This window comes from Dermacentor andersoni, chromosome 11 (assembly GCF_023375885.2).
Source record: "Dermacentor andersoni chromosome 11, qqDerAnde1_hic_scaffold, whole genome shotgun sequence".
NCBI lineage: Eukaryota > Metazoa > Arthropoda > Arachnida > Ixodida > Ixodidae > Dermacentor > Dermacentor andersoni.
Window position 1 is genome coordinate 4,383,775 of NC_092824.1, and position 24,077 is coordinate 4,407,851.

At 47.4% G+C, this 24,077-nt stretch overlaps 1 protein-coding gene across 2 annotated transcripts in view; it reads left to right on the plus strand.

Moving 5' to 3' along the window:
* LOC126517640 (uncharacterized) overlaps positions 1–24,077 on the plus strand; it is a 258,981-nt gene that overhangs the window by 97,598 nt on the left and 137,306 nt on the right. For both annotated transcript variants that reach the window (XM_050167440.3, XM_055064479.2), the window contains exons 4-5: positions 15,073–15,187; positions 15,258–15,330. In XM_050167440.3, the coding sequence (XP_050023397.2) occupies positions 15,073–15,187; positions 15,258–15,330 (188 nt within the window). The remainder of the gene's footprint in view (positions 1–15,072; positions 15,188–15,257; positions 15,331–24,077) is intronic.

Below are 24,077 nucleotides of genomic sequence, written 5' to 3' on the forward strand. Positions count from 1 at the left end.
TGATCGTATCGGGCGCAACGACTCCCAGTCATTCCTATATCGCAGTGGCTTATCCGCGCAATCTCCGTAGGAATCAGGCACGGGAGCGATGAAGCACGATGTGTGATGCAAGACGCTTGCCTTCGTTGCACAGCGAACAGAAGAAGCTGCACAAAAAAAAAAAATATTTTCTACATGCTGGTGACGAAAGGCGAGCACACATGCCCACGGACAAAATTCTCCGGTAGCGGTTCCTTTTGCCTGGACGCTGTCGTTGTTCAACGTACTGCGTGCGACGAGTCCCAGTCATTCCCATATCGCAGTTTCTTATCCGCTCATGCTCCGTAGTAACCCGGCACGGGAGCGATGAAGCACGGTTTTTGATGCAAAACGCTCCCCTTCGGTGAAATGCCAAAGAAGTAGCTGCAGAAAAAACAGAATTGGTGTCCGCATGCTGCTGACTCCACGTCAGCTGACCTGCGCACTGAAGAAATTGTCCGGTGGCGGTTCATTTCTACTTGACACGGGCGATGTTGATCGGATCGGGCGCAACAAGTCCCTGTCATTCCCATATTGCAATGGCTTCTCCGCGCAGGCTCCGTTGGAACCAGGCACGGGAGCGATGAAGATCGGCGTTTGATGCAAAACGCTAGTATTCATTGCCGCACCGAACAGCAGAAGCTGCACAAGAAACAGAAACGGTATTGGCATGCTGCTGATGGAAGTCCAGCAGACGTGCCCCCGGAAAAGATTGTCCGGAGACGGTTCCGTTATACTGGACGCTGTCGATGTTGTATCGTACAGGGCGCAAGGAGTCGCAGTCATTCCCATATTGCAGGGGCTTATCCGCGCAGGATCGGTAGGAACCAGGCACGGGAGCGATGAAGCACGGCGTTTGATGCAAAATGCTCGCCTCCGCTGCCACGCCAGACAGCTGGAGCTGGAGAAAAAAACAGGAATGGTTTCCGCATGCTGCTGACTCGACGCAAGCTCACGTGCCCACTGATGAAATGGTCCCGTGGGGTTCCTTTATATTTGACGCTGGCGATGCTGATCGTAGCGGGCGCATCTAGTCGCAGTCATACCCATACCGCAGTGGCATATGCGCGCAGGATCCGTACGAACCTGCCACGGGAGCGATCAAGCACGGTGTTTGATGCAAAACGTTCGCCGTCGCAGCCACGCCGAACAGAAGAAGCTGCACAAAAAAACAGAAATGGTATCGGCATGCTGCTCACGGGGGGCCAGCTGAGGCGCCCACTGAAGGTAGCGGTTCATGCCTACTTGGCACTGTTGATGCTGATCGCACCGGGTGCAACGAGTCCCAGTAATTCCCATATCGCAGTAGCTCCTTCTCACAGGCTCCGTAGGAAACAGACACGGGAGCGATGAAGCACGGGGTTTGATGCAAAACGCCGGCTTTCGCAGCCGCACCGAACAGAAGAAGCTGCACAAGAAACAGAGATGGTATTTGCACGCTGCTGACGAAAGGCCAGCAGACGTGCCCACTGATAAAATTGTCCGTTTGGGGTTCCTTTTTACTTTACGCTGTCGGTGTTCATCGTACCGGGGGCAACGTGTCGGATTTATTCACATATTGTTAAATAATATGCTCCGAAAAAGAAGGGAAGACGAAGTGAGAAACGAACGTGGAGCCGAGCGCGCGCCTGCATTTTTTTAGTTTTTTTTTTACAAGCGTCGAATAAAGAAGACGTTCACAACTTCGGCTCCGCTTCCTGGTTTTCAGCATATGGTACCCTGACGAGGATATCAGATCTACAGTTGAAAACCGCTGACGATGAAGCGAGCTACCTGAAGAGGACGACCGACCGACGCGATCAACGCGACGACGCTGCGACAGAATGGAAGAACGATCCACGTCATCACGAAGCCGCCGATTCCCGACGTGACGACATGAAAAGACTACGACGGAAGCGTGCTATCATTCGAGCTGTGGTCACCAGGATCATATACGACGTGACAACTCTGATGCAGACGGAACCAATGGCATATGGTGAGCTGGCCGACTTTCTTAACCTATTGAAGATAAAGGAAACTATGCTTACGGACGTTGACAACCAAGTAGAAGAGCATGTTACCGATGATAACCTTGAGAATGAGCTTCAAAGCGTCGGACAGTGTCAAGAATCTATCGTCCTCGCGAAATTCCGCGCTGAACGCATTTTATCCGCTCAGAAAACGACTACGCACGCATTTCACGATGACTTTCATCAAGCACGCGCACACGTTAAGCTGCCTAAGCTCGATGTACCGAAGTTTTATGGTGACCCCAATAAATGGCCAGAATTTTGGGATCAATTTCAGTCTACTGTTCACCAGAACCGGTCCATCACAAACGCAGACAAATTGAAATGTCTTCGGGGCTACTTGATGGGTAAAGCTGCAGGTGTCATCAGCGGCCTGTCGACAACTAACGAAAGCTATAGCACAGCTATAGAACTTTTCAAAGAATGATTCGGTCAGAAGTCACTGTTTCTTAACGACCACATGCGTTGTCTTCTAAATCTACGTAAAGTTCGTTCTAGCGAAGATTTCGAAGGGCTTCAAAGATTGCATGAAGTGCAGACGCGCGTGAGATCCCTGCACAACCTCGATGTCGAAGAAAAAGAATATGGATTGCTTCGACTACTGCTATAATACAAAATCATCCGCAAGAAATGGTACTCCATTATAATCATCGCACCTTGTCTTCCACAAATAATGGCGTTACTAGTGACAGGCTAAATGAAATGTCTGTTCTTCTAGACTTCTTGAGCCTTGAAGTAAGAAGCCGGGAACAGAATATAATGATGACTTCTGACAAGAGATTCCCGAGGTTCTGCATCTATGTTAACCTTGAAAGTGACTTCAGAGAGTTGTACATTATGCGGAGACAAAGATCACTCGGTGGATGTCTGCCCAGCGGAACTAACATTAGACGAGAAGAAAGAGAAACTACGCAAATTAGGATGTTGTTTCCGCTGCGCTAGACAATTTCACAAAGCTAAGGAATGCCGAAACTGGAACAGACTAAGCTGTGCGAAATGCAAGGGGCGACATATCACCACAATGTGCTACCCAAAATGGAAGAAGAAGAATACGCAAACGCAAACTGTTTCCAGCTTGTGAACAGATATGCCAAAGCGCGCAGTTCTTCTGCAGACCGCCCAAGTTTGGGTTCTGGGCACTGGAAGCAAATGCTTTGTAAGAATGTTGATTGATGCTGGCAGTCAACGCAGCTTCATCATAGAAGAATTGTCAAGGAAGCTGAAAGCCACTGTGTTAGGCGAAGACAGCTCACCATCTCGGAATTTGGAAACATTTCAGCACCACGGAGATATTATCGGAGAGTACGAGTCACGTTGCATAGCCAGTACGACTCAAACTCACTTGAAGTAGAGGCTATACAAGTTCCCCAAATATGCTATGACTTGTCAGCATTAACAGAGACAAATGTACTTGCAAAGTTCAAAAGCAAGAACTTACGTTTGGTTGACGTCAACGCTGTTCAGGTCTCGGCGTAGCCTGGAATAAGAGTCCTTATAGGTGCAGACTATTACTGACAGCTTGTCAGCGGAAGAATTCATCGATTGGACGACTCCTTGACCGCCATCGAACCTATCATAGGATGGACACTTCATGGAGATACCAGAAGTCCACCTAAGTTCTACAAGCCGGCAACCGTAAGGAACTTCAACATATGCCTAACGGAAGCCAATGTTTCCCAGCAACTGAGGTCTTCCTGGGAAGTAGAACATCTCAGACTGACTAACGAAGACAGACTTTCGAAAGATGACGAACACGTCCTGGAGAACTTCGTGGAAACAACTGTTAGAAACAGTGGTCGCTATCAAGTTGAACTGCCGTGGCGCAAGAATTGTTCCCAGCTTAAAAATAACCGGGATGTCTCGTTAAAGAGGCTGGAGTCCTTGCAGAGAACGCTACATCGAGAACCAGAGTTTCAGAAGGAATATGACACTGCCATTAGGAGCTACTATAACAAGTACTTCGCTCAGAGGGTCACAATGGGCAGTACCAGTGAAGATATCACGTACTATATGCCACACCGAGCAGCAGTGTGACGCCAGAGAACTACGACTGAAGTGCGGTTGGTATTCGACGCCTCTTCTCATGCTTCGGACTCACCTTCACTCAACGACGTCATGTGGACAGGGCTGAATTTGAACCCCAACATCATCGACTTACTGCTGAAGTGCCGCAGCCTCAAGATTGGAATTTCCGCCGACATCAAAAAAGCGTTTCTTCAAATATCGCTGGCTGAACAAGACCGAAACGTGTTTCGTTACTTCTGGTTTGAAGAAGGGTCTTCCATTATTGACTTGCACATGACAAAGGTTCCTGTTTGTGCCTGCAGCAGTCCCTTTCTCCATGCTGCAACTCTGTGACACCTCTTCCAATGGTAGAAGACAAATGCCCTTCTACTGCCGAACTGTTGAAAGATCTTCACAGAATGGCGGCGACTAATAGTGTGTCGGCTATTGAAGGACAGTCATGGAATTCTTGGGCCGAAACTATCTGCTTGAGGAGTCCAGAAAACAAAGAAGCCGATACAGAGGCAGAGACAGCGAAAAGAGAAAGCCATGCCATGAAATTAGGAAAAGAGTATGTGGAACTTGTCGGATTTTGTCTAGCGTGGGATGATTTCTATTTGGTTGTATGGGAAATATGTAACCAAGTCACAAAACCAAAGGCTCTGCGATATCACTTGGAGCAGTGGCATGGGAGCATTGACACCTTTGTTCGGGGTGACCACACTGCTAATACGTCCGTGCTCCACCGTAGAGGAAAGTCGTCGGGGCACAGCTCCTTGTCATTGTCGTCATCATCGTCGTCTTCAACGTCATCGTCTTCCGCCCCGCGACACTCGAGCGGGCCTGCCGGACGCCCGTCGTCAACAGCAAAGGCTCCGTATGGGTCCTCAATGTCAGGGGGGCACAGCAGTGGGGTGAAAAGGCTAAAACGCAACAACCACACGCTGGCCCCCGTTGTCCGGGTGGAGCAAATGCCACTTCCACGACAGCCTGAAGCCATGGCCGCTCGCAACAGCTCGCCAGGCCTTGAAAACGAATTACCTTCACCCCAGCGGCCACCACCTTTAACCCCTGGAGGGCTAGGAATGCTGTCTGGGCCAGGGCGAGGGCAGGCCAATCACATAACACCCGACGCATGCACCAACAGCACGTCCGCAATGGTGGCTGCGATGGCTCCCAATGCGGCACCTACTCCCATCAGGAAGACACTTGCCAGCAATAGTTCCACCACGAGCACAGCAACAAAAGACACACCGTCGTCACGCGAATTATTTCAACGAAAATGGAAACACAGAGAACATGTGTTAAACAATTTCTGGAGCCGGTGGCGACGAGAGTACCTCCGTTCCTTCGTTCAGCTCACATTAATTAAAATAGACACTCAAACTCAGTGAAGCTTGGAGACAGTAGTGATAAAAGAATTAAACTCGCCAAGACAATTGTGGAAGATTGGACAAATGACAGAATCATTTCCGGGCAGCGAGTCCCAGTCACTCCCATTTAGCAGTGGCTTCTCCACCCAGGCTCCATAAGAATCAGGAACGTGAGCGATGAAGCACGGTCTTTGGTGCAAAACGCTGGCCTTCGCTGAAACATCGGACAGAAGAAGCTGCAGAAAAAAACAGAAATCTTATCCGCATGCTGCTGATTCGACGCCAGCTGACGTGCCCACTGAATAAATTGTCCGGTGGCAGTTCCTTTATACTTGACGCTGTCGATGTGTATCGTACCGGGCGCATCGAGTCCCAGTCATGCCCACGTCGCAGTGGCTTGTCCGTTCAGGCTCTGTAGGAACCAGGAACGGCAGCGATGAAGCACGGTGTTTGATGCAAAATGCTGGCCATCGCTGCCACGTAGAACAGCTGAAGCTTCAGAAAAAACAGAAATGCTATCGGCATGCTGTTCACTGGAGGCAGCTCACGTGCCCACTGAAGTAATTGTCTGGTGGCGGTTCCTTTACACTTGACGTTGTCGATGTTTATTGTACCGGGCGCAATGAGTCCCAATCATTGCCATATCGCATTGGTTTATCCACGCAGCCTTCGTAGGAACCAGGCACGGGAGCGATGAAGCACGATATGTGATGCAGAACGCTGGCCTTCACTGCCGCGCCGAATAGAAGAAGCTGCAGTAAAACAGAATTGGTTCCCGCATGCTGCTGACTGGATCCCAACTGACGTGCCCACTGAAAAAATTGTCCGGTGGCGGTTCCTTTATACTTGATGCTGTCGATGTTCATTGTACCGGGTGCAACGAGTCCCATTCATTCACATATCGCAGTGGCTTATCCGCGCGTGCTCCGTAGGAACCAGGCACGGGAGCGCTGAAGCACGGTGTTTGATGCAAAACGCTGTCCTTCGCTGCCTGGCCCAACAAAGTTGCACAAAAAAAGAAATAGTTCCGGCATGCTGCTGATGGGAGGCCAACTAACGCGTCCACTGATAAAATTGTCCGGTGGCGGTTACATTATACTTGACACTATCGATTTTCATCGTACCGGGCGCAACGAGTCCCATTCATTCCCATATCGCAGTGGCTTATCCGCGTGGGCTCCGTGGGAACCAGGCACGGGAGCAATAACGCACGCTGTTTCATGGAAAACGCTGGCCTTCGCTGCCACGCCGAATAGTTGAAGGTGCAGAAAAAAGAAATTTTTCGGCATGCTGCTGACGGGAGGCCAGCTGACGTGGCCACGGAAAAAAATTGTCCGCTGGCGGTTCCTTTATACCGGACGCTGTTGATGTTGATCGTACCGGGCGCAAGGAGTCACAGTTATTCCCATATTGCAGGGGCTTATCCGCGCAGGATCCGTAGGAACGTGGTACGGAAGCGCTGAAGCACGGTGTTTGATGCAAAACGCTGTCCTTCGCTGCCTGGCCGAACAGAAGTTGCACAAAAAAAGAAATAGTTCCGGCATGCTGCTGATGGGAGGCCAACTAACGCGTCCACTGATATAATTCTCCGTTGGCGGTTTCTTTATACTTGACGCTGTCGATGTTGATTGTACCGAGCGCAACTAGTCCCATTCATTCACATATCGCAGTGGCTTGTCCGCACAGGCTCCGTAGGATCCAGGCGCGGAAGCAATGAAGCACGGTGGTTTGATTTTTTTTTTGCGCTAGAAGACGAGGGCAAAGAAAATAGTGTACAGAACACACGAAGCGCTTCGTGTACCGCTTCGTATCCTTTGCCCTCCTTGTCCTGGGGCAGCGTGCACGAACATTTATTAACGAAAATAATAAGGAATTTAAGAACGCATTCCTAAATGTTCCATTGACAACGCCTAGTCCGCAGAAGAACACGTTCCGAAATTTGTTGTTATTTTCGTTATTAAATGTTCGTGCAAGCCGCTTCTGGTCTTCTAGCAAAAAAACCATTAATATGCAGGACGCTATCTAAATTTGGGTTCTGTGCAACCTGCTTGTCACAAATGGGCCGTTGCTTTCACGCTTCTGCGATGCGCAGAAAAATTCTGCACAATACAAGAAGGCTGCGCAGCAGACGTACGGCGCGAACTGTCAGTCTTCGGCTTTTCGTGCTTGAATGGTGTTGAACCACACATGGCATGACTACCATGTGCTCCCCGTGGTCAAGATGACGCAGGAACTGCATATATCCCGTCCATAAGAGAAGCTCTGAGCGCCGTGTTCTGCTTTCTTAGAAGGTTCAAGTGGGAAACGTTCCAAAACAGAAACTGCGACAATTGCTCCTTAATCTCAAGGACAAATTACCAAAACGGAAATGCCGATACGTAGCGTACGTTGTCGCATGCCCCGATGGCGACTACGTTGCGCAACCGGCCATTTTGAAATGTGTCTTAAACAGCCCATCTACGACTTGACGAAAGGTCTTGTGAAATCCAGTGCTACGGCCGCTGGATAAAAAAAAATCGCAGTTCCGCCCGAAAGGCGAAGCAGCGACTGCGATAGCAAATTTGTAAATAGCTGTACTAAGTAAGGATAGTAGCTTTATTGGCAGTATAAACTGGTAAATATTCGCTTACTAACTAAATTAACGACGATAGAATGTGTAACTTGACTCAATGAGGACATAGAAAGAAACAGACAGGCGTGTCTGCTTCTTTCTATGTCCGTGTTCAGTTGCGCTTGCCCATTCTATCATGGATTTAAACCAACTAGTCTGTCAACGTGTTTTAACCAAATTAACGAGCACGGTGTCACGCGCGCACAGGTAAACGTGAACACATCTCGCTCAATGACAGCGGAAACTGTCTGTGAAAACGGTGGAGTTAGGAATCACGGCAGCAGTCGCGAGCCAATTTAGCTCCGTGCATATGTCGCCTCAACGTGAACGAATCGTTGAAAGCACAGTGCATACTAAGCTACCGGCACTACACACACTCTGCAAACATCTCGGATAGTTTTGAAGATGAGGCCTGCGCGGGCGCGCACGTTGGCCACGCCGCAGATTGCTTTCAAGACACACGAGCGCCGGCAACGCGTCCCTACAGCGTCCGCCAATGGCGTATACTACGGCGTCCGCGATTCGCTTGGCCAACGCCGGAGTAAACGCCGCAATAGAGAGTTTTAGTTTAGGGGACGCAAGCGGCTTGCGTGCGCAAGAACTATGGGCGGCGATACTGCGCATGCGCGGTACCGTGGCCCCTAGTTCTTTCGTACGCAAGCCGCTTGCGTCCCCTAAACTAAAGCTCGCTAATATCACTACTCTGTATGTAGCACCAGGCGAGGAGGACATCAAGGCAGCCTGGCAGCCGCTAGCAGTCGCCGGAGAAGAACGCCCCTCCTCCCTTGCCTGGCCCCCATTGCCTGCATTGCCTCGCGCGCCACAGGAGAGGGCACGAGTTCGGGCCGCGTTCCTCGCGCGCGCGCGCAAGATTGCCGCGTTCGCCGGCTCACCCAAATACGAGTCATAAATACAAGTCATAAATACAAGTCATAAATACAAGTCATAAATACGTCATAAATACAATTCACTCATCAGGTGGAAATAACGTCGACGCATATATAATAAAATTGGCTAATGAACACATTTCACTTAGAATAAGGACAAAGGACATAATTAAAACATAAGTTTGTTGAGAACAAGGATAACAGATTTGTGTTGTTAACTGTCACGACAGCAATGTAAACACTAAAGCGTTGATTCCACCTGTGAAATTCTGCCGATCCACAAGAAAATGGTACGAAAAAAGCAGACGATAGACATGTACTACTGTGGTGCGCCGAACGAACTAAACAACTGGCAAATGAAGCGATCTCGTTCATTGATCACTCATGAGTATATGACGGTTTTTACATGTAATCCACATGGATTTGATGATTACTAGTTATATGATCCTTTTATGCAAATAAAAGCTTTCAGTTGTTCGACCAGCGCTTGTCCGGTCTTTCTCGAGTTTCTTTGGTGTGTGCGCTGCCCAAGAATGGAAACCACTTCTGTTGCATGCGCCAGCAATGGCTGGAGTTTACGCGTGCCGAGATATAGAATACGTGCGTGATGCATTGAACATGAACGGAAATAATTCCTGCATCACCACTGCGCCGATAAATCGAATTACTGGACGATACACGCCCGCGTCTCGGTCGCGCTGGCATAGCTGAAGCAGGAATGATTACTAATACTTTCAACTTCCGTCTCTTCAGCACTGTTAAAAAATGACCATTGCTGCCTCTATTATATATTGTAGGGGACGTACTAGTTAAAGTTGCGTGCGCATGTCGTATTCGGGCTATGCGGCGATATATTTTGTTCATTTCCGCACAGTGTCGATGGAAGTTCGTTGTCGCCAACAAAGGCAACACGGGTTCGTAGGAAACATTTTGTGGGAAACTGCAAAATTTACTTTAGCTAACACGCATCGTATATGCCGACGATTTTTTCCGACGGCACATATGATGTCGTTTCCAATTACCCGCTCAGTGTCACTTACGTGGCTAAGCAGGCGCTGCCCTTTTGCCGCATTGCAGCCATAGAAATAATCTTCAAGCGTACCAATATTCTTAAATGCAAATGGAAGCGTATACGTCGTCCTTCGAATAAAAGGTCCACGCACACACATGTAGGCACACACCGCGCGCGCTACGAAACGTGCCCAAGCACGCGCAGTGCAAGAGGCAATCAAGGCGGTGTGAACGAGATATCGGAGAGCTTTACACCCGCTTGTTCAATTTTGCCCCGCGTGCGCCGCTCGGCGGTGCCCTTCTTGTCTATACGGAACCTCGCGGTGACGGCAACGGCAGAAATGCGCCTAGAGTGTCCATATAATTGATATCCCAATAAAAAAGTGCAGTCTGCCGTGTCGGGCGGGCTGCAATGGCAGTGAACGTGACTGCCGCAGTTGCATTCTCGGTCTGGGCTGTACGGCTCTAGTTTTGGGGAGACTGGATGCGTCGGGCAACGGCGTTCCAAGAGTGTTCCTGGCGCGTCTTCTATGCTGATCCCAGACAAGCAGCCCCGGCTGGCGGCGCCGCGACAGAGTGCAGCCTTTTCGAGGCACGAGAAAGGCTGCACCGGGTTTTCCTTTTTTTTTATTCAGCAGCCGTGCCAGTGCTTTGGCTGAGCATGCCGCTTCGACGGGACACACAATCGTTTGGAGGAAGGCACGTGTTCTTGCCAGAGAAAAAAGGACTATCTCAATGCTTTTATCTCGAGTCGCTCATGATCTCGAGTCGCTCACTCTTCAAACAAGAGGGACGGCAATCTGCCGTTTGTGTATTGCTGCCTACATTGCTGCTACATTGACTCACTGTACAGGTGTTTAAGCCTATTTAAGTGAACACTCCAAACACATTTTCTTTTTCGTTTTTACCTGTGAACGAGGCCCCTCGTGTAGAAGCGAAAACGTCTTTTTGTTTATTAAATCTTCACTTTAGTTAGCGTAGTACCACAGATTCTTTCTACCCTTTCAATGTTTCATCCCTACCAGACGGGTTTCTATCAAGCCCTAATGTTCAGGGAAGAGATTTATAGAACCAGATCCATTACATGCATAGATAGCGGTACAAGGTTGATAAAGAAAGAAGTGAAAAAATATGGAGATCTGTACAAAAATGCTAGACTGAAAAGCATATATATATCATACCTGATTAACTGATTTCATTTTCTGACATTGACCCTCGATAGACACTGTAGGATAAATATGTTTTTTTTTTTTTTTTTTTTTGCGAAACCTTCGATAAAGTTCCTGATAGTAAACTCATTTTCAAACTTGAAACAATAGGCATTCCTCATATACTTGTTTAGATTTTAGCCTACTTGAATAATCGCAAACAATGCGTTGATGTAGCTGGTCAACACTCGCGCTGTCTTCCGGTCACATCCTGTGTATCTCAGGGCAGCGTGTTAGGCCCTTTGCTCTTTATATGTTATAATAATGATATTGTTGACGTTGTTCGCCCTGGTGTAAAGATAAGAGTGTTTGCTGGTGATTGTATTTTGTTTTAAAAAATTAGTTCCGCCAACGATTACAACAATCTCAACACTAGTCTGGACAATATACATCAATGGTGTGTAAAATAGGGAATGATCCTTAGCACGAGCAAATGTATCTGCCTTCCAGTAACTCGGCAAGAAAATCCGCTGTCATATACCTACATATTAGGGTCTTCACCATTACAAGAAGTAAGTTGCTACAAAAATCTCGGTGTAACACTCACTTCAAACCTGTCTTTGAATATTCATATTGATAATGTTTGCTCATCCGCCTTCTTCAAGCTTTGTGTCCTTAAACATAAACTTAAAACTGCTACCACTAATGTTAGGCTGTTCTGCTATACTGCTCTTGTACGGCCAAGGCTGGTATATGCGTGCATTATATGGGATACTCATACTAAGGGCAACATTGATTGTCTTGAACGTATTCGAAAAAGGCCGTAAAATTTATTTTTAATAAATTTTCAGCATTATATTCACCGTCCAATTTAATGCAAGCAAGTTGCATTCCCCTATCACAGGCACGAAGGCAAAAATTTAGATTAGGATTTCTTTCCCAACTCTTCGAAAACAAACTAGCGCTAGATGCGTAAACATATTTGTCACGCTTAACTAGCAGACTCACCCGACACCACAATGAAAACGCTCTAACTCCAAATTTTGCTCGCACATACCTATTTAAGTTTTCTTATTTCCCGAGAACCATTAGTGAATGTCCTTATCAAAAAAAGTGCACTGTGAAGTAACCTATCTGAGCCTGTATTATTGTTGCTTTTTTTTTCGTAGCTGTTTCTGTTGTATTTCTTTTGTATTTGTATCGACCACCCTGCTTGGACCATGAGTCCGCAGTATTGTATAAATAAAAAAGAAACCAAGCAGGCTAGGTCACTATTTGTCACCGCCCCGTTTGAAAGAGAATACCAACATGTCATCATCATCAGCGTAAAACGGACAAAAGGTTCAAAAGAAGGTTCCCGGGCTGATGTGTGCGAACGACATACTACTGCTAGCGGAGAGTGCGATAGATTTTAAGACACTTGCGAATATATGTGCCAATGCAGCGACAATCTATGCCTTAAGTTTAGCATAAAGAAACGGTGAATTATTATTCTTCATTGAAGAGATTGAGTAGTGGCGTAGTATCAAATCAAGAGAAGTCATACCGACAGTTAAGCAATAAGAATATCTGCGTGTATATATAAACGAAGGGAAGACCAACTGAAGCGTCCGCCAATATCATCTAAAAATGAGATGAAAGCCCAATGCAGCTATAGTGAAACATACAGACCTTTTGGGGAACTGTAAACTTTCCAACACTAGCGTTAAGTTGTGTGCTCTAAATCAGAAGTCTTTTCACTGTCCCTGAGAAATCTCAGGAACTCGCTTTGGTGGCCCACTGCAAAACCAGAAAGGAGGCAGTGGACGATGAGATGGGTTGGGCTTCTTTTGAAGCCATAAAACACATCGCGAGATTAGTTTTGAAGAAAGACAAGGAACATGGCTGAAAATAAACAGCTAGATAAAGTGCACAAATATCTATATCTCATAACCGTGTGCAGGGAATGGAGGAAGAGTTGAAGTAAGCTGTAAAGCAACTACAGGGTAATTTAATATATAAATACAAAACCAGGAGGTATAAACATTAAAGTGAGGGAAACACAGACAGTTATTTAGATGCAAAGGATGAAAAAAAAAGACAATGGAGATTTACAAAAATGGCAAGATGGAAATTGGGAGTGAAAGCCTGTAGAATAAGCAAAGGGAAGTGCCTTGCTTTTTTGAGGCCCGAGGAAGCTGTATGAGGTAAAAATATAGGGGAGCAAATGTGCGCCGCAGGATGAGGCCTTTGTGTGCCGGAAAAAAAAACGCGCAAGTGATTTGGCACATGGTCATGGAATGCGAGAATGTTCCCCCTCTGAGACCTGTAGGGAGCCTTTCTCTTTTACAAGCGTTGGAATTCAAAGAAGATTAACTGATTAGAAATCGAAGTAGTATTGGTGAGAAAATACAAGGATGCGATTGATAGAACAGAAGTCATTGCGAGCTTGGGCAGCGGTACGATATAGTGATGATAGAGGCTTTAAATACGAAACTTAAGATCGAGATCAGATAGGGAAATAGACAGATGACGATAGATGTAGTACAATCTGAATATATCAAGCAGGTTTGGTTAGTATTTGCCCCCTCTGCATTTCAAAACGATGGCAACAAACATCATCATCAATCTGAAATGATATTTCTTCAGTAAAATTACCAGTTGGCAGTTTTTGCTCAAGTCGTCTAGTATTTTAAAACACCGGCTGGCCTCCGCACGTGGCACAGTGCTTGGCCAAATAGACGCAAGGAAGGAATCGTAACGAATAGCTGCGCTATTATCAGGTGACCATTTAGAGAAGCAATTGTCTGGCCGATATAGCATCGGCCACGTGTCATTTGTATCTTACATGCAGATGTATTATTGACAGTGCGAGAGAACATGGTTTAGCTGCAATAACTAAGACGCTTGATCACAGATCTGCACATGGCGAAGGGTGCTTGTACAAACCATTGTTTGGGTGTATTATGGCAGTGTCTTCAAAACAGCGCTATGGTCGAGGACGAAAAGTAGACAAACGACACAACGTGCGCTAACCTTTCGTTTCCGTACTTTTCGTCCGCGTCCATAGCGCTGTTTTAAAGACACTGAGAAGATTAACCAAACAGCTTAACCAACCAAAGCAAGCTGAAGAGGCTTGCTTTATTCCTACGGAATTGTGAAGTGCGTAGTGACACCTGTTCCGCAAAGCAAAACTTCTTTCAATAATGGTCAACAGGCCTTTTTCATTGCCTTTTGCCTATGCTTGTCTTTATTGTGCGGAAAGTTTACCTTAGGGATTGTTTCTTTTGATGTGGCGCTTCCAATCGACAACAGTTGGAAGCGAGCAGTGTGCTCCCTCGTCCATGTCAATATTGCCCTCGTTCCAACAATTTAAGTAGATGGAAGAGTTCGTTTTTTGTTTTCTATTTTAAATAAAACTTCATTTGGTGGGTAGTTGTGAAATGCCGGACATGTTCTATTCATTTCCTCATTAGAAGACTACATAACATTGCATTAATTGCATAAATTGTTTTCTGGTTTGAGTGCACTGCTTTATTTAAAAATCATATTTGTACTTCATTTGTAGTCCGAAAAATAAAATTATAGGGTATTACATGCCAAAACGACTTTCTGATTAAGGCATGCCATATTGGAGGACTCCGGAAATTTCGATCACCTAGGATTCTTTAACGGTTACCTAAATCTAAGTACACGGGTGTTTTCAAATTTCGCCCCCATGGAAATGCGGCCGCCGTGGCAGGGATTCGATCCCGCGACCTCGTGTTTGGGGGCCCAACACCATAGCCACTGAGCAACCTCGGCGGGTATTTGTGCTCTTGAATAGCTCCTGCATAAAACAAGGTTCTCAATTTTTTGTCCTTTCAATCTTTATGCTTGATGGAGAAAAGCAATTCTAGATTGTTGAGAGTAACTGAAGAATTGATTACTTTAGCCCCATGGGGTCCTCCTAACGGGCGTGAGTAAAAAGAAGCACCAAAATGTCGATTCAAACAGAAATTCATAACACAAGATATCTTTCCCAATCACTAGGAATGCAGCGAAAAATGCCTCGCCGACCAGTGGAAGAACCAGTGCGACTGCTACCCCAAACTCTACTCTATGAAGCACGTTCTGAAAGGAAACCTGTGCGAATACCTGGCCCACTGTGAGCGCATGTTTTGCCACTGGCACTGCGAGGCTTTTCTATGGTTTCATGTGAGGCTTTTCTCTTTCAGTGAAGTGCAACGACTACATGAAGACGATGAACTGGCTACCTTACTGCCAGAACCAGTGCACCAGGCCGTGCAGGTGAGCTGCGCGCGTCGAGCTCGAACGCCGCTTTACGACAGGCACCTCCGAAAGGCACGATGAGCGCGTGCACTGGCGTGGCCTCGTTGGTGAGACATTGTGAAGCGAACGAGAGGATATAAATCAAACTTTATTCCAACGTTCGGGACGCTAATGGCCGTGGTCAAAAAGCTTGTACACGGGCTTTTCTAGGACCACGACCCAGTGCAAATGGCAGGGACAGACAAATAGAACAACGTAAGGATGCATTTAAGGCGAAAATATAAATAAGAAATTGCGCATAATAAACGAAATAATAAACTCAGACATACTGTGAGTACAGATCCAAAGGAAGCCTAATTGCAATGCATGTTGGTAGTGTCAAAGGCAGTCGATGAATACACTATATTTCTGTAAATGCAACATCAGCAGTTAGAGCAGAATATAAAAAAATACAAGTGAGATGGACCGAATCACCCGGTACCAAAAAAAAAGGAAAAGTGCAGCAGGCATAGAGGAAGCACACAAACCCTTGTTTGCGCCTGCCTGCTAAGTCTGCTTCCAATTGTGCGCTCGACCTTTCTTCGGCATGCATCTGTCGTACGGGAAGTAGACACAGCCAAACCATTTACTAATAAATGAGTAGACCGATTACTGCACTACAAAGAAAACACGAAGCTTTGTTAATGACACTATAGCCAATCGCTGGGACCCCAGACGATCTTTATAAAGCCACTTTTTTAGTAAACGAATAAATAGTTCTTGTATTTTGTGAATGGTATTGGTGGCATGCTCGGCGATTATACCGCGCGTTCAGACGATTGACTTTTCCGCTCCGACCAACCTTCTTATTTGCCACAGGCGGAACATTTTCATATTTACGGGGGGGGGGGGGGGGGGGGTAGCTTTATGGACACTCCAGGTGCATTTCTGCTGTCGCCGTCGTTGTGGCTGTAGCCGTGAGGTTCAGTATAAAGTCCAAGCGCGAGAAAATCATCGCCGCACGCCGTATGCTATACAGCAGGCGATCGCGGATCAATGTCGCCCCGCAATGAAGGGACACGAGGAGGAAGCGCGTCGTTTTCCGTCGCGCGCAAGGCTCCGGAGTTAGGGTAAATAGCAGGTTGACGCGTGCCTGCGCATTTTAAACTGGAGATTTCCTTGCCGAATTCGCCACTGTTCCAGAGTGTGCCACACTGTTCTCGTCCCGCATGCAGTTGGCTACACATGGCAGCATAAGCAATAGATATAACCAGCGAAAACACTCTAGAAAATTTGGCATTAACATTGCAATAGCAGTGAAAAGCGGTTATCGCAAAAACATATATACTGCACACGTGTCGTGTACAGTATTTGTACAGTCGTGGACAGACAAAACGTTTGACGCACCAGCTGGAGTGGTGGTGATTGTGCGGAACAAGAAGAGGAGAATTATTGATGGCGATTACTGAAAATGAAGAATGCGCGCCACGAAGGATGCGACGTGTGGAGACCGTGAGGGCGTGAGAGCGAGCGGGAGGCTCGAACGGCCGCCCGGCGGTCGAGACTCGGATACTGGCGACCTGGTGTCCTGCTACCTGGACTAAGATCTCGCTCGTGGCTGTGCTCTCCTGCACACCTGCGGCCTAGTTTCATAGCGACCTGGCGCAGTGCTTCGCGCTCGGCACCGAGACGTTCCAGAAATGGCTGGCGAGCCGCTGGCCAGTTACAACAGTGGCCTGGTGCTCTTGCGGCCTGCTGTCTTCCGTGTTGCCACGTGCCGACAGGTGTGGCGTGTTGGTGACGGCGAAGAACGTGTTCGTCGCGAGCAACTTACCGGCTGTGCTGAGGAGTCGGACTACGCAGCGACGCCGCGGCAACGACAAGCGTCACGGGCACCGCAACGAGGACGCACACTGGCGAGTCGTGGTGCATGAGTGCTAGGCATATCACTATATACAGGAACAGACGTCTTTAGAACTATTACTCTAGTCCGCATGCATGTAAAGCGTTCTGTACCGTGTTAACGTGTCTGTGTATAGTCTGTGTTGTACGTGAAAGGCTCTCATGTGGCGCGTCATTATTAAAAGGATCCTGGGCCTAAAGGAACCACCAAGTTCTTTCACACACACACATTTAAACACATACACATTAAAACATACCGAACTGCACCTAAGTGGGGCGTATACCAGGTGCCTCCCTCAGCCAGAGTAACGTTCGCACGGACACGCACCAATGCCTCTTCGCGGTGCGTGCTTCGTTACTCCCCAGAACTCGTCATGAAATGTGGGAGGCTCGACGCCGCAACAAATGAGGCGAGCGAAAAAGAAATAGGCGGGGCTCGACGCTGCGGTTCGTCATTTTGCTCCGGTGTGGCAGAAGGCATGGAAGGAACACCGCTTGTGAACGCTAATAGAGAGTGAAAAGCTGCGATGGTGAGCTGACAATGGCGGCTCGATCTAGCGCGCGCGAGGGAGGACAGCTGGAAGGAAGCGCACCATCTTCGATCATGTGCTATCTCTTAGGGGAGGGAAGGAAGGGAGGTAGGGGGCGTTGCATTCTGGCAGCAACTGCGGCAACCGCGCACGCCATGTTATGAAAGTGATCTGAGTTGAGGGCACCGTCTAGGTGCTTCGACGGCTCATACCTTTGTGCGTGCTGCGTTCTCGCCACAAGACGAATGCGGTACCGCCATACCGCACGCCCAACCCACAGCAACTGCCAGAGAAGGTCAACCTAGCGCACCTCCACCTACCCTCCTCCTCATGTCTATATCTCCGCTTCGCTGAACGCTACCTACATGCCGTGCGCTCATTCATACTTTCCCCGGCGCGCGATTCTCTTCACCTCCAGGTGCCTTCCTCCTTCAGCGCTCGTTTACTTCGTGGCTACCGACATCGCATCGCCTATTTCACTAGCGAGGGATGTACGATTGCTCGTAAAAGTTTGACGACTTATCTCTACATACAGGCATCGTCCTCATATGGCGATGCAAGTCGATATGACTTTCGAAGTCACCAGCTACAATTCGTTAAAGGGGGCATGACACCCAATTTATGATCATAATCTGTATTGTGTGAGATAATCCTTGGGTGTTCAAGAAAACGTTGGCACCATTTTAACGCATTTGAGCGAGCCCGTAATTTGTAATTGAATTTTTATATTACACTCGAACGACACAACAGTCGAGCCACACCGCTCGCGAACCGTGACGTCAGAAGTTGCATGCTTGCCGAGCGAGCATTTAATTCCGGTTGTCTACTCCAGCGAATCATTTGTGCTTTAGCGGTGCGCGCGTGCGGGAAACGTCTCCTTTGTTCAGCTTGCATTAGAATTGTTCACCTTGCAGCGACTGAAACAAGGCCACCGTGGCGCCTATGTGATGCTGTGGAGTGCAAGAGCGAACAGAGCAAGGAGTGCTCCGTATCGTTCTTCAGGTTCTCCAAGGAGCGCGTCCAGCCTAAGGCTTGGGAGATGAATGAGGGCAACATGGACTGGCGCGCATCTGACGCATTTGTTTTCTTCACGGAACAGCTCACGCCAGACAGCTATAACGACGATTTGAGCCTGCTTGCCATGTTTGAAATACCTGTGAAAAAGCTGAGGCTGCGGCCAGACTCGATACCGACCGTGTTCGTGCACCGACCCATCCGGCACGTAGTGCCCTGGCCAAAGGTCATCCTTGCTATTTTTTTACTCATATCGCATGCCGTAAATTACGTTCAAGTATAGGTTCAGCCAAAGCGTACAATTTGCGCGTGCGGCGCAAAATCCTTGCGCCGTGGACACATATGCACGGGAATTAGTTTACATATGCCGCACGCAAACTGCTGAGGAAACACGAACTACTGTGTTTTCATATCCCAGTGTTTCCATATCGCCTTCGTTTATTCGTATATCACGTTATTTATAGTCTATTAGCCGAGGTATTTTCTGGCCCTCTATTGCCACTGTCTGTTCACTGTTTTCATTGAATACGATACCAACTGAATTTCTAACGCTAAAATTCCAACCTAAATTCTCGCCTTCCTCTCCACAGATATTAGCGAGACGTTGCAAATCAATTTGCTTGTTAGGTAGCAACACAATGTCGTCCACATAAAATAAACCTGGAAACTACTGCTCTACTACTGTACCCGCCTGTTTGCATGATATATTAAACCCAATATTACTTTCTTCTAGCGCCCTCTCCATCCTCACCATGTACATCATAAACAGCAGTGGGGATAAAGGGCACCCCTGCCTCGGTCCCTTGTTGATATCAACTTTCTCCTCGTTCCTCATCCCTTCCCATTCACCGAAAACGTATTTTTTTTTACGTACATATCTCTCAATAGCTGTAGACAACCGTCGCCTAAGCCGTCTATTTCCAGAATAACCTCCAAAAATGTTGTGGTCTACGCTGTCATACGCTCCTCTAATGTCTAAAAATGCCACATATCACGGTCTGCTTTCTACTCTTCACATTTCAATACACTGAGTAAGAATAAATAAGTTTAGCTTCAAACGCCTACCTATTCTGATCAAAATTAAGAAAGGGGCTGACAGATGGAATACCACACTGTGGTATCAAGTTTGTAAACAGGCTTAAAGTGCCTCAGAAAGGCTGGCCGACGTTTCGATAGGAGGATCTGCCTTCCTCAAAGGCGGCCTCGTCATCCTCGGCATGATAGTTTTAAAGGGTCAGTGCAGCGACGTCACGTGCATTCGTCGTCGGTGGCGGCTGGTTATAAAAGGAGAGACTTCAGAGATAATGAGCGCTGTCGCCCGACATCTGTGAGCGCCGTTCCCAAGACGAGGGGTCAAGAGCAGGGCATTGGGAAGGCGTGGAGAAAAGAAAAAAAGAAAAGGAAAGGCGAGAGCAAAAACGGGCGGGAGGGCACCAAGGGGGGAAAAGGGGAGAAAAAGAACAAGAAAAAAAAGAAGGGCGTTGGGAGGGTGTTGAGGAAGCGAGAGGATAGGGAGCATTCAGAGGTGTCGTTGGTGGCATGCTTTGTGGCATTAGAAGAGCCGGTTAGGCGGTCAGTGCGCGAGTAACACAACAGGCAAAAAAAAAAAAAAACTGAGTTGAAATCCTGACTTTAGTAGCATACAGCAATGCGTCGAGTAATGTTGAAGTAGTTAAGATGGCGACAAGGAGTCTGGGATGCAATGTAGGGCGTACCTGGAAGGCAGCGGCATGATCTCTCAAGGGCCGTTAGCCCCAGTAGCTCAACGTAGGTGTCGATACGACAGCATACAGAAATGGCAATACCCTGTGTGGCTCAGGTGCCGAAAAGGGTATAATGATGTCTGGGACTTCAGAACGTGTTGGCGAGGGCGTTTCAATAAACATATAACAGAAAACAGACAAAAAAAAATAGGAGGGGGGAACCGAAACCGGAATAAAAAATAGGAGGGTGACGTGCGCAGAAGCGGGCAGGGGCTGGTGTACATGGGGAAAGGTGGTCGTACAGTTGATTGATATAAACGTAAAAACATAAAAGAGTATATTAAATTGAGTAGTAGGAAGGAAAAAATTTTCGAAATGGAGGAATAGGTGACGTTAAGAGTTAAGGTTAGCTCGTGGCATAATGTGTTATTTGTCTTCGCTGATGATATGAGAATATCATATTTAAGGTACCGCTTTTAATGATTCTAAGTTGCCACGTGCCAAATTAATTTCCGTCGGGTGTAGGCAGTTAAACTTCTGTATGAGGTATGATTCCGTATATTTCCTTTCGCGAGGTGAACGGAAATTTGTTTGTAAATATAGAGCCTTGCTATGTCAAATATATGACCATGTCCATTAAAGTGGCTGGCTACTGCTTTAGGTATATTGTGTTTTGTGTCCGCGCGGTGACCGTTGAGTGTTGTACGAATTGGTTGTCCAGTCTCACCTGTGTATTGTTTGCTGCAAGTGGCACATTCTGGACAGTAGACTACGTTGCTTGATGTGCAGGTGAAAGCCGAAGTTACCTTGTGTGCGTAATTTGACGCTGTACTTTTTACTGTAGTAGTAGATTGAATACGTTTGCATGTAGAGCAACCGGGGCGGCCACAGGGACCGATTCAGAGACAACAAATTCACACAAGACTCAACGGTCACCGCGCGGACACAAAACAAAATATATCTAAAGCAGTAGCCAGCCACTTTCATGAACATGGTCATATATTTGACAAAGCAAGGCTCTGTACACTACAAATTTACGTTCACCTCGCGAAAGAAAATATACGGAATCATACCTCATACAGAAGTTTAACTGCCTACACCCGACGGGAGTTATTTTGGCATGTGGCAACTTAGAATCAATAATGCGGTAACTTAAATCTGAAATTCTCATATCATCATCCAAGACAAAAAACACAGTATGCCACCAGCAAACCTTAATTTTTAAGTCTGGTTAACCTCCCTGCCTTCCTCTCATTTGCATCTCTCTCTAATTTTTAAACTCACCTTTTGCTCCATTACGAAAATTTTTTCCTGCCTACTACTCAAATTATATATATATATATATATATATATATATATATATATATATATATATATATATATATATATATATACACAGTGAAGCAGACGCGCGACGTTTCGGTCGGGGTCCGGCCTTCATCAGAATGCATTGCATGGTGTCAGTACAGTTAATATGCATGTGCCTATCAACCAAATGAAGATACCCTTACATGACAAACGAATAAAATGGGCGAACAAAATGCATCCGAATCGTTCAAAAGATAGCTGACACGTGTAGGGACCAATGGCGATTGCAAACATATCATCTAAAATACAAAGCATAAAAACGCATCGAAATGAATTGTAAAAAACCAATCGCCACGTGACAACAAAACGTGCGTTCTGTGTTTGCTTGATAACATAGCACATATTGAGCACATTGAGCCCATTGTTTTCACGTGGCGATTGGTTTTTTACAATTCATTTCGATGCGTTTTTATGCTTTGTATTTTAGGTGATATGTTTGCAATCGCCATTGGTCTATACACGTGTCAGCTATCCTTTGAACGATTCGGATGCATTTTGTTCGCCCATTTTATTCGTTTTTCATGTAAGCGTATCTTCATTTGGTTGATAGGCACATGCATATTAACTGTACTGACACCATGCAATGCATTCTGATGAAGGCCGGACCCCGGCCGAAACGTCAATAAACCGCTTCATCCGCGCGTCTGCTTCACTGTGAATATTTACCCGGACCCAGAACTGCCTTTGTTCTGGTACATATATATATATATATATATATATATATATATATATATATATATATATTGTTACGTAGGAAGACACCGACGAAAAGCTATTTACAAGTATATTTACAAGGCAATACGCCGCAGTTGGCCAAGAGGCAACAGCCCGCGCTAGCTTCCAATCGTCGTCGTCGTCTTCTTACTGCTCGGCTCTTCGTCATTGGAAAGACTATCCCGTAGCACTAACCCCGGCGGCAAAAGCGCCGTCCCGGAGCGACTAAAGGCCGGACTCTGAAGCAGTGTAGTAGGTCTTCAGCCTGCTGATGTGCACGAAATCACTAGATGCCAGAGTAGATGACGAAGTTGAGCTCACAGGAGCAATTTCGTACGTCACAGGCGTCACCTGGCGCAGCACGCGGTAGGGCCCTGTGTATCGCGAAAGGAGCTTTTCTGAAAGTCCGACGTGACGAGAGGGCGACCACAGGGGCACGTGTGCACCAGGCGAAAACTGTACGTCATGGTGGTGGGCGTTGTACTGACTCTGCTGCGTGGTTTGCGAGTCCGTTAGTCGAGCACGGGCAAGCTGGCGTGCATGGTCGGCGAGGGCGATGGCGTCGCGCGCATACTCGGTTGTTGAGATCGCAGCAGGAGGAAGTACCGTGTCAAGGGGCAAGGTTGGTTCGCGACCGTAGAGTAGATAAAATGGAGAAAATCCGGCGGTGTCGTGCCGGGAAGAATTATAAGCAAAGGTGATGTAAGGAAGGGCAACGTCCCAGTCGTGGTGGTCCATCGAAACGTACTTGGACAGCATGTCGGTAAGAGTACGGTTAACCGCTCTGTCAGGCCATTGGTTTGAGGATGGTATGATGTAGTCAGCTTGTGTTGAATAGAGCAGGAACGCACAATGTCGGCGATAACTTTCGAGAGGAAGTTACGACCACGGTCAGTAAGCAGCTGTCGCGGGGCGCCATGCACTAAGATAATGTCACGCAAGAGAAAGTCCGCGACGTCAGTGGCACAACTGGTAGGGAGAGCCCGCGTGATAGCGTATCGGGTGGCGTAATCAGTTGCGACGGCTACCCATTTGTTCCCAAAGGATGACGTGGGAAAGGGACCGAGGAGGTCTAATCCAACACGAAAGAACGGTTTCACAGGGACGGTGATCGGCTGGAGATGACCTGAAGGTAGCACCTGAGGTGTTTTCCGACGCTGGCAGGGATCACAGGCAGCAACACAGCGTCGGACGGAGCGAGCGAGACAAGGCCAATAGAAGTGGCGGCGGACGCGGTCGTACGTGTGGGTTACTCCAAGATGTCCTGCAGTGGGTGCGTCATGCATCTCAAAGAGCACAGTCTGTCGTAGATGTTTTGGCACGACAAGAAGATCAGGGCCATCAGGGAGGAAGTTCCTTCGGTACAGAATGCCGCCCTGGAGGACATATCGGCGAACGGATGCGTCGGTAGGTGTAGAGCACAGACGCTTGATGAGTGCTCGCAGCGATAGGTCTCGGTACTGCTCATCGGCGATGTTAGCGAAGGCAGACACAGAGAAAATGCCGTCGGCGGTACTACTGTCGGCGTCGTCAGGCTCGTCTACCGGGTAGCGAG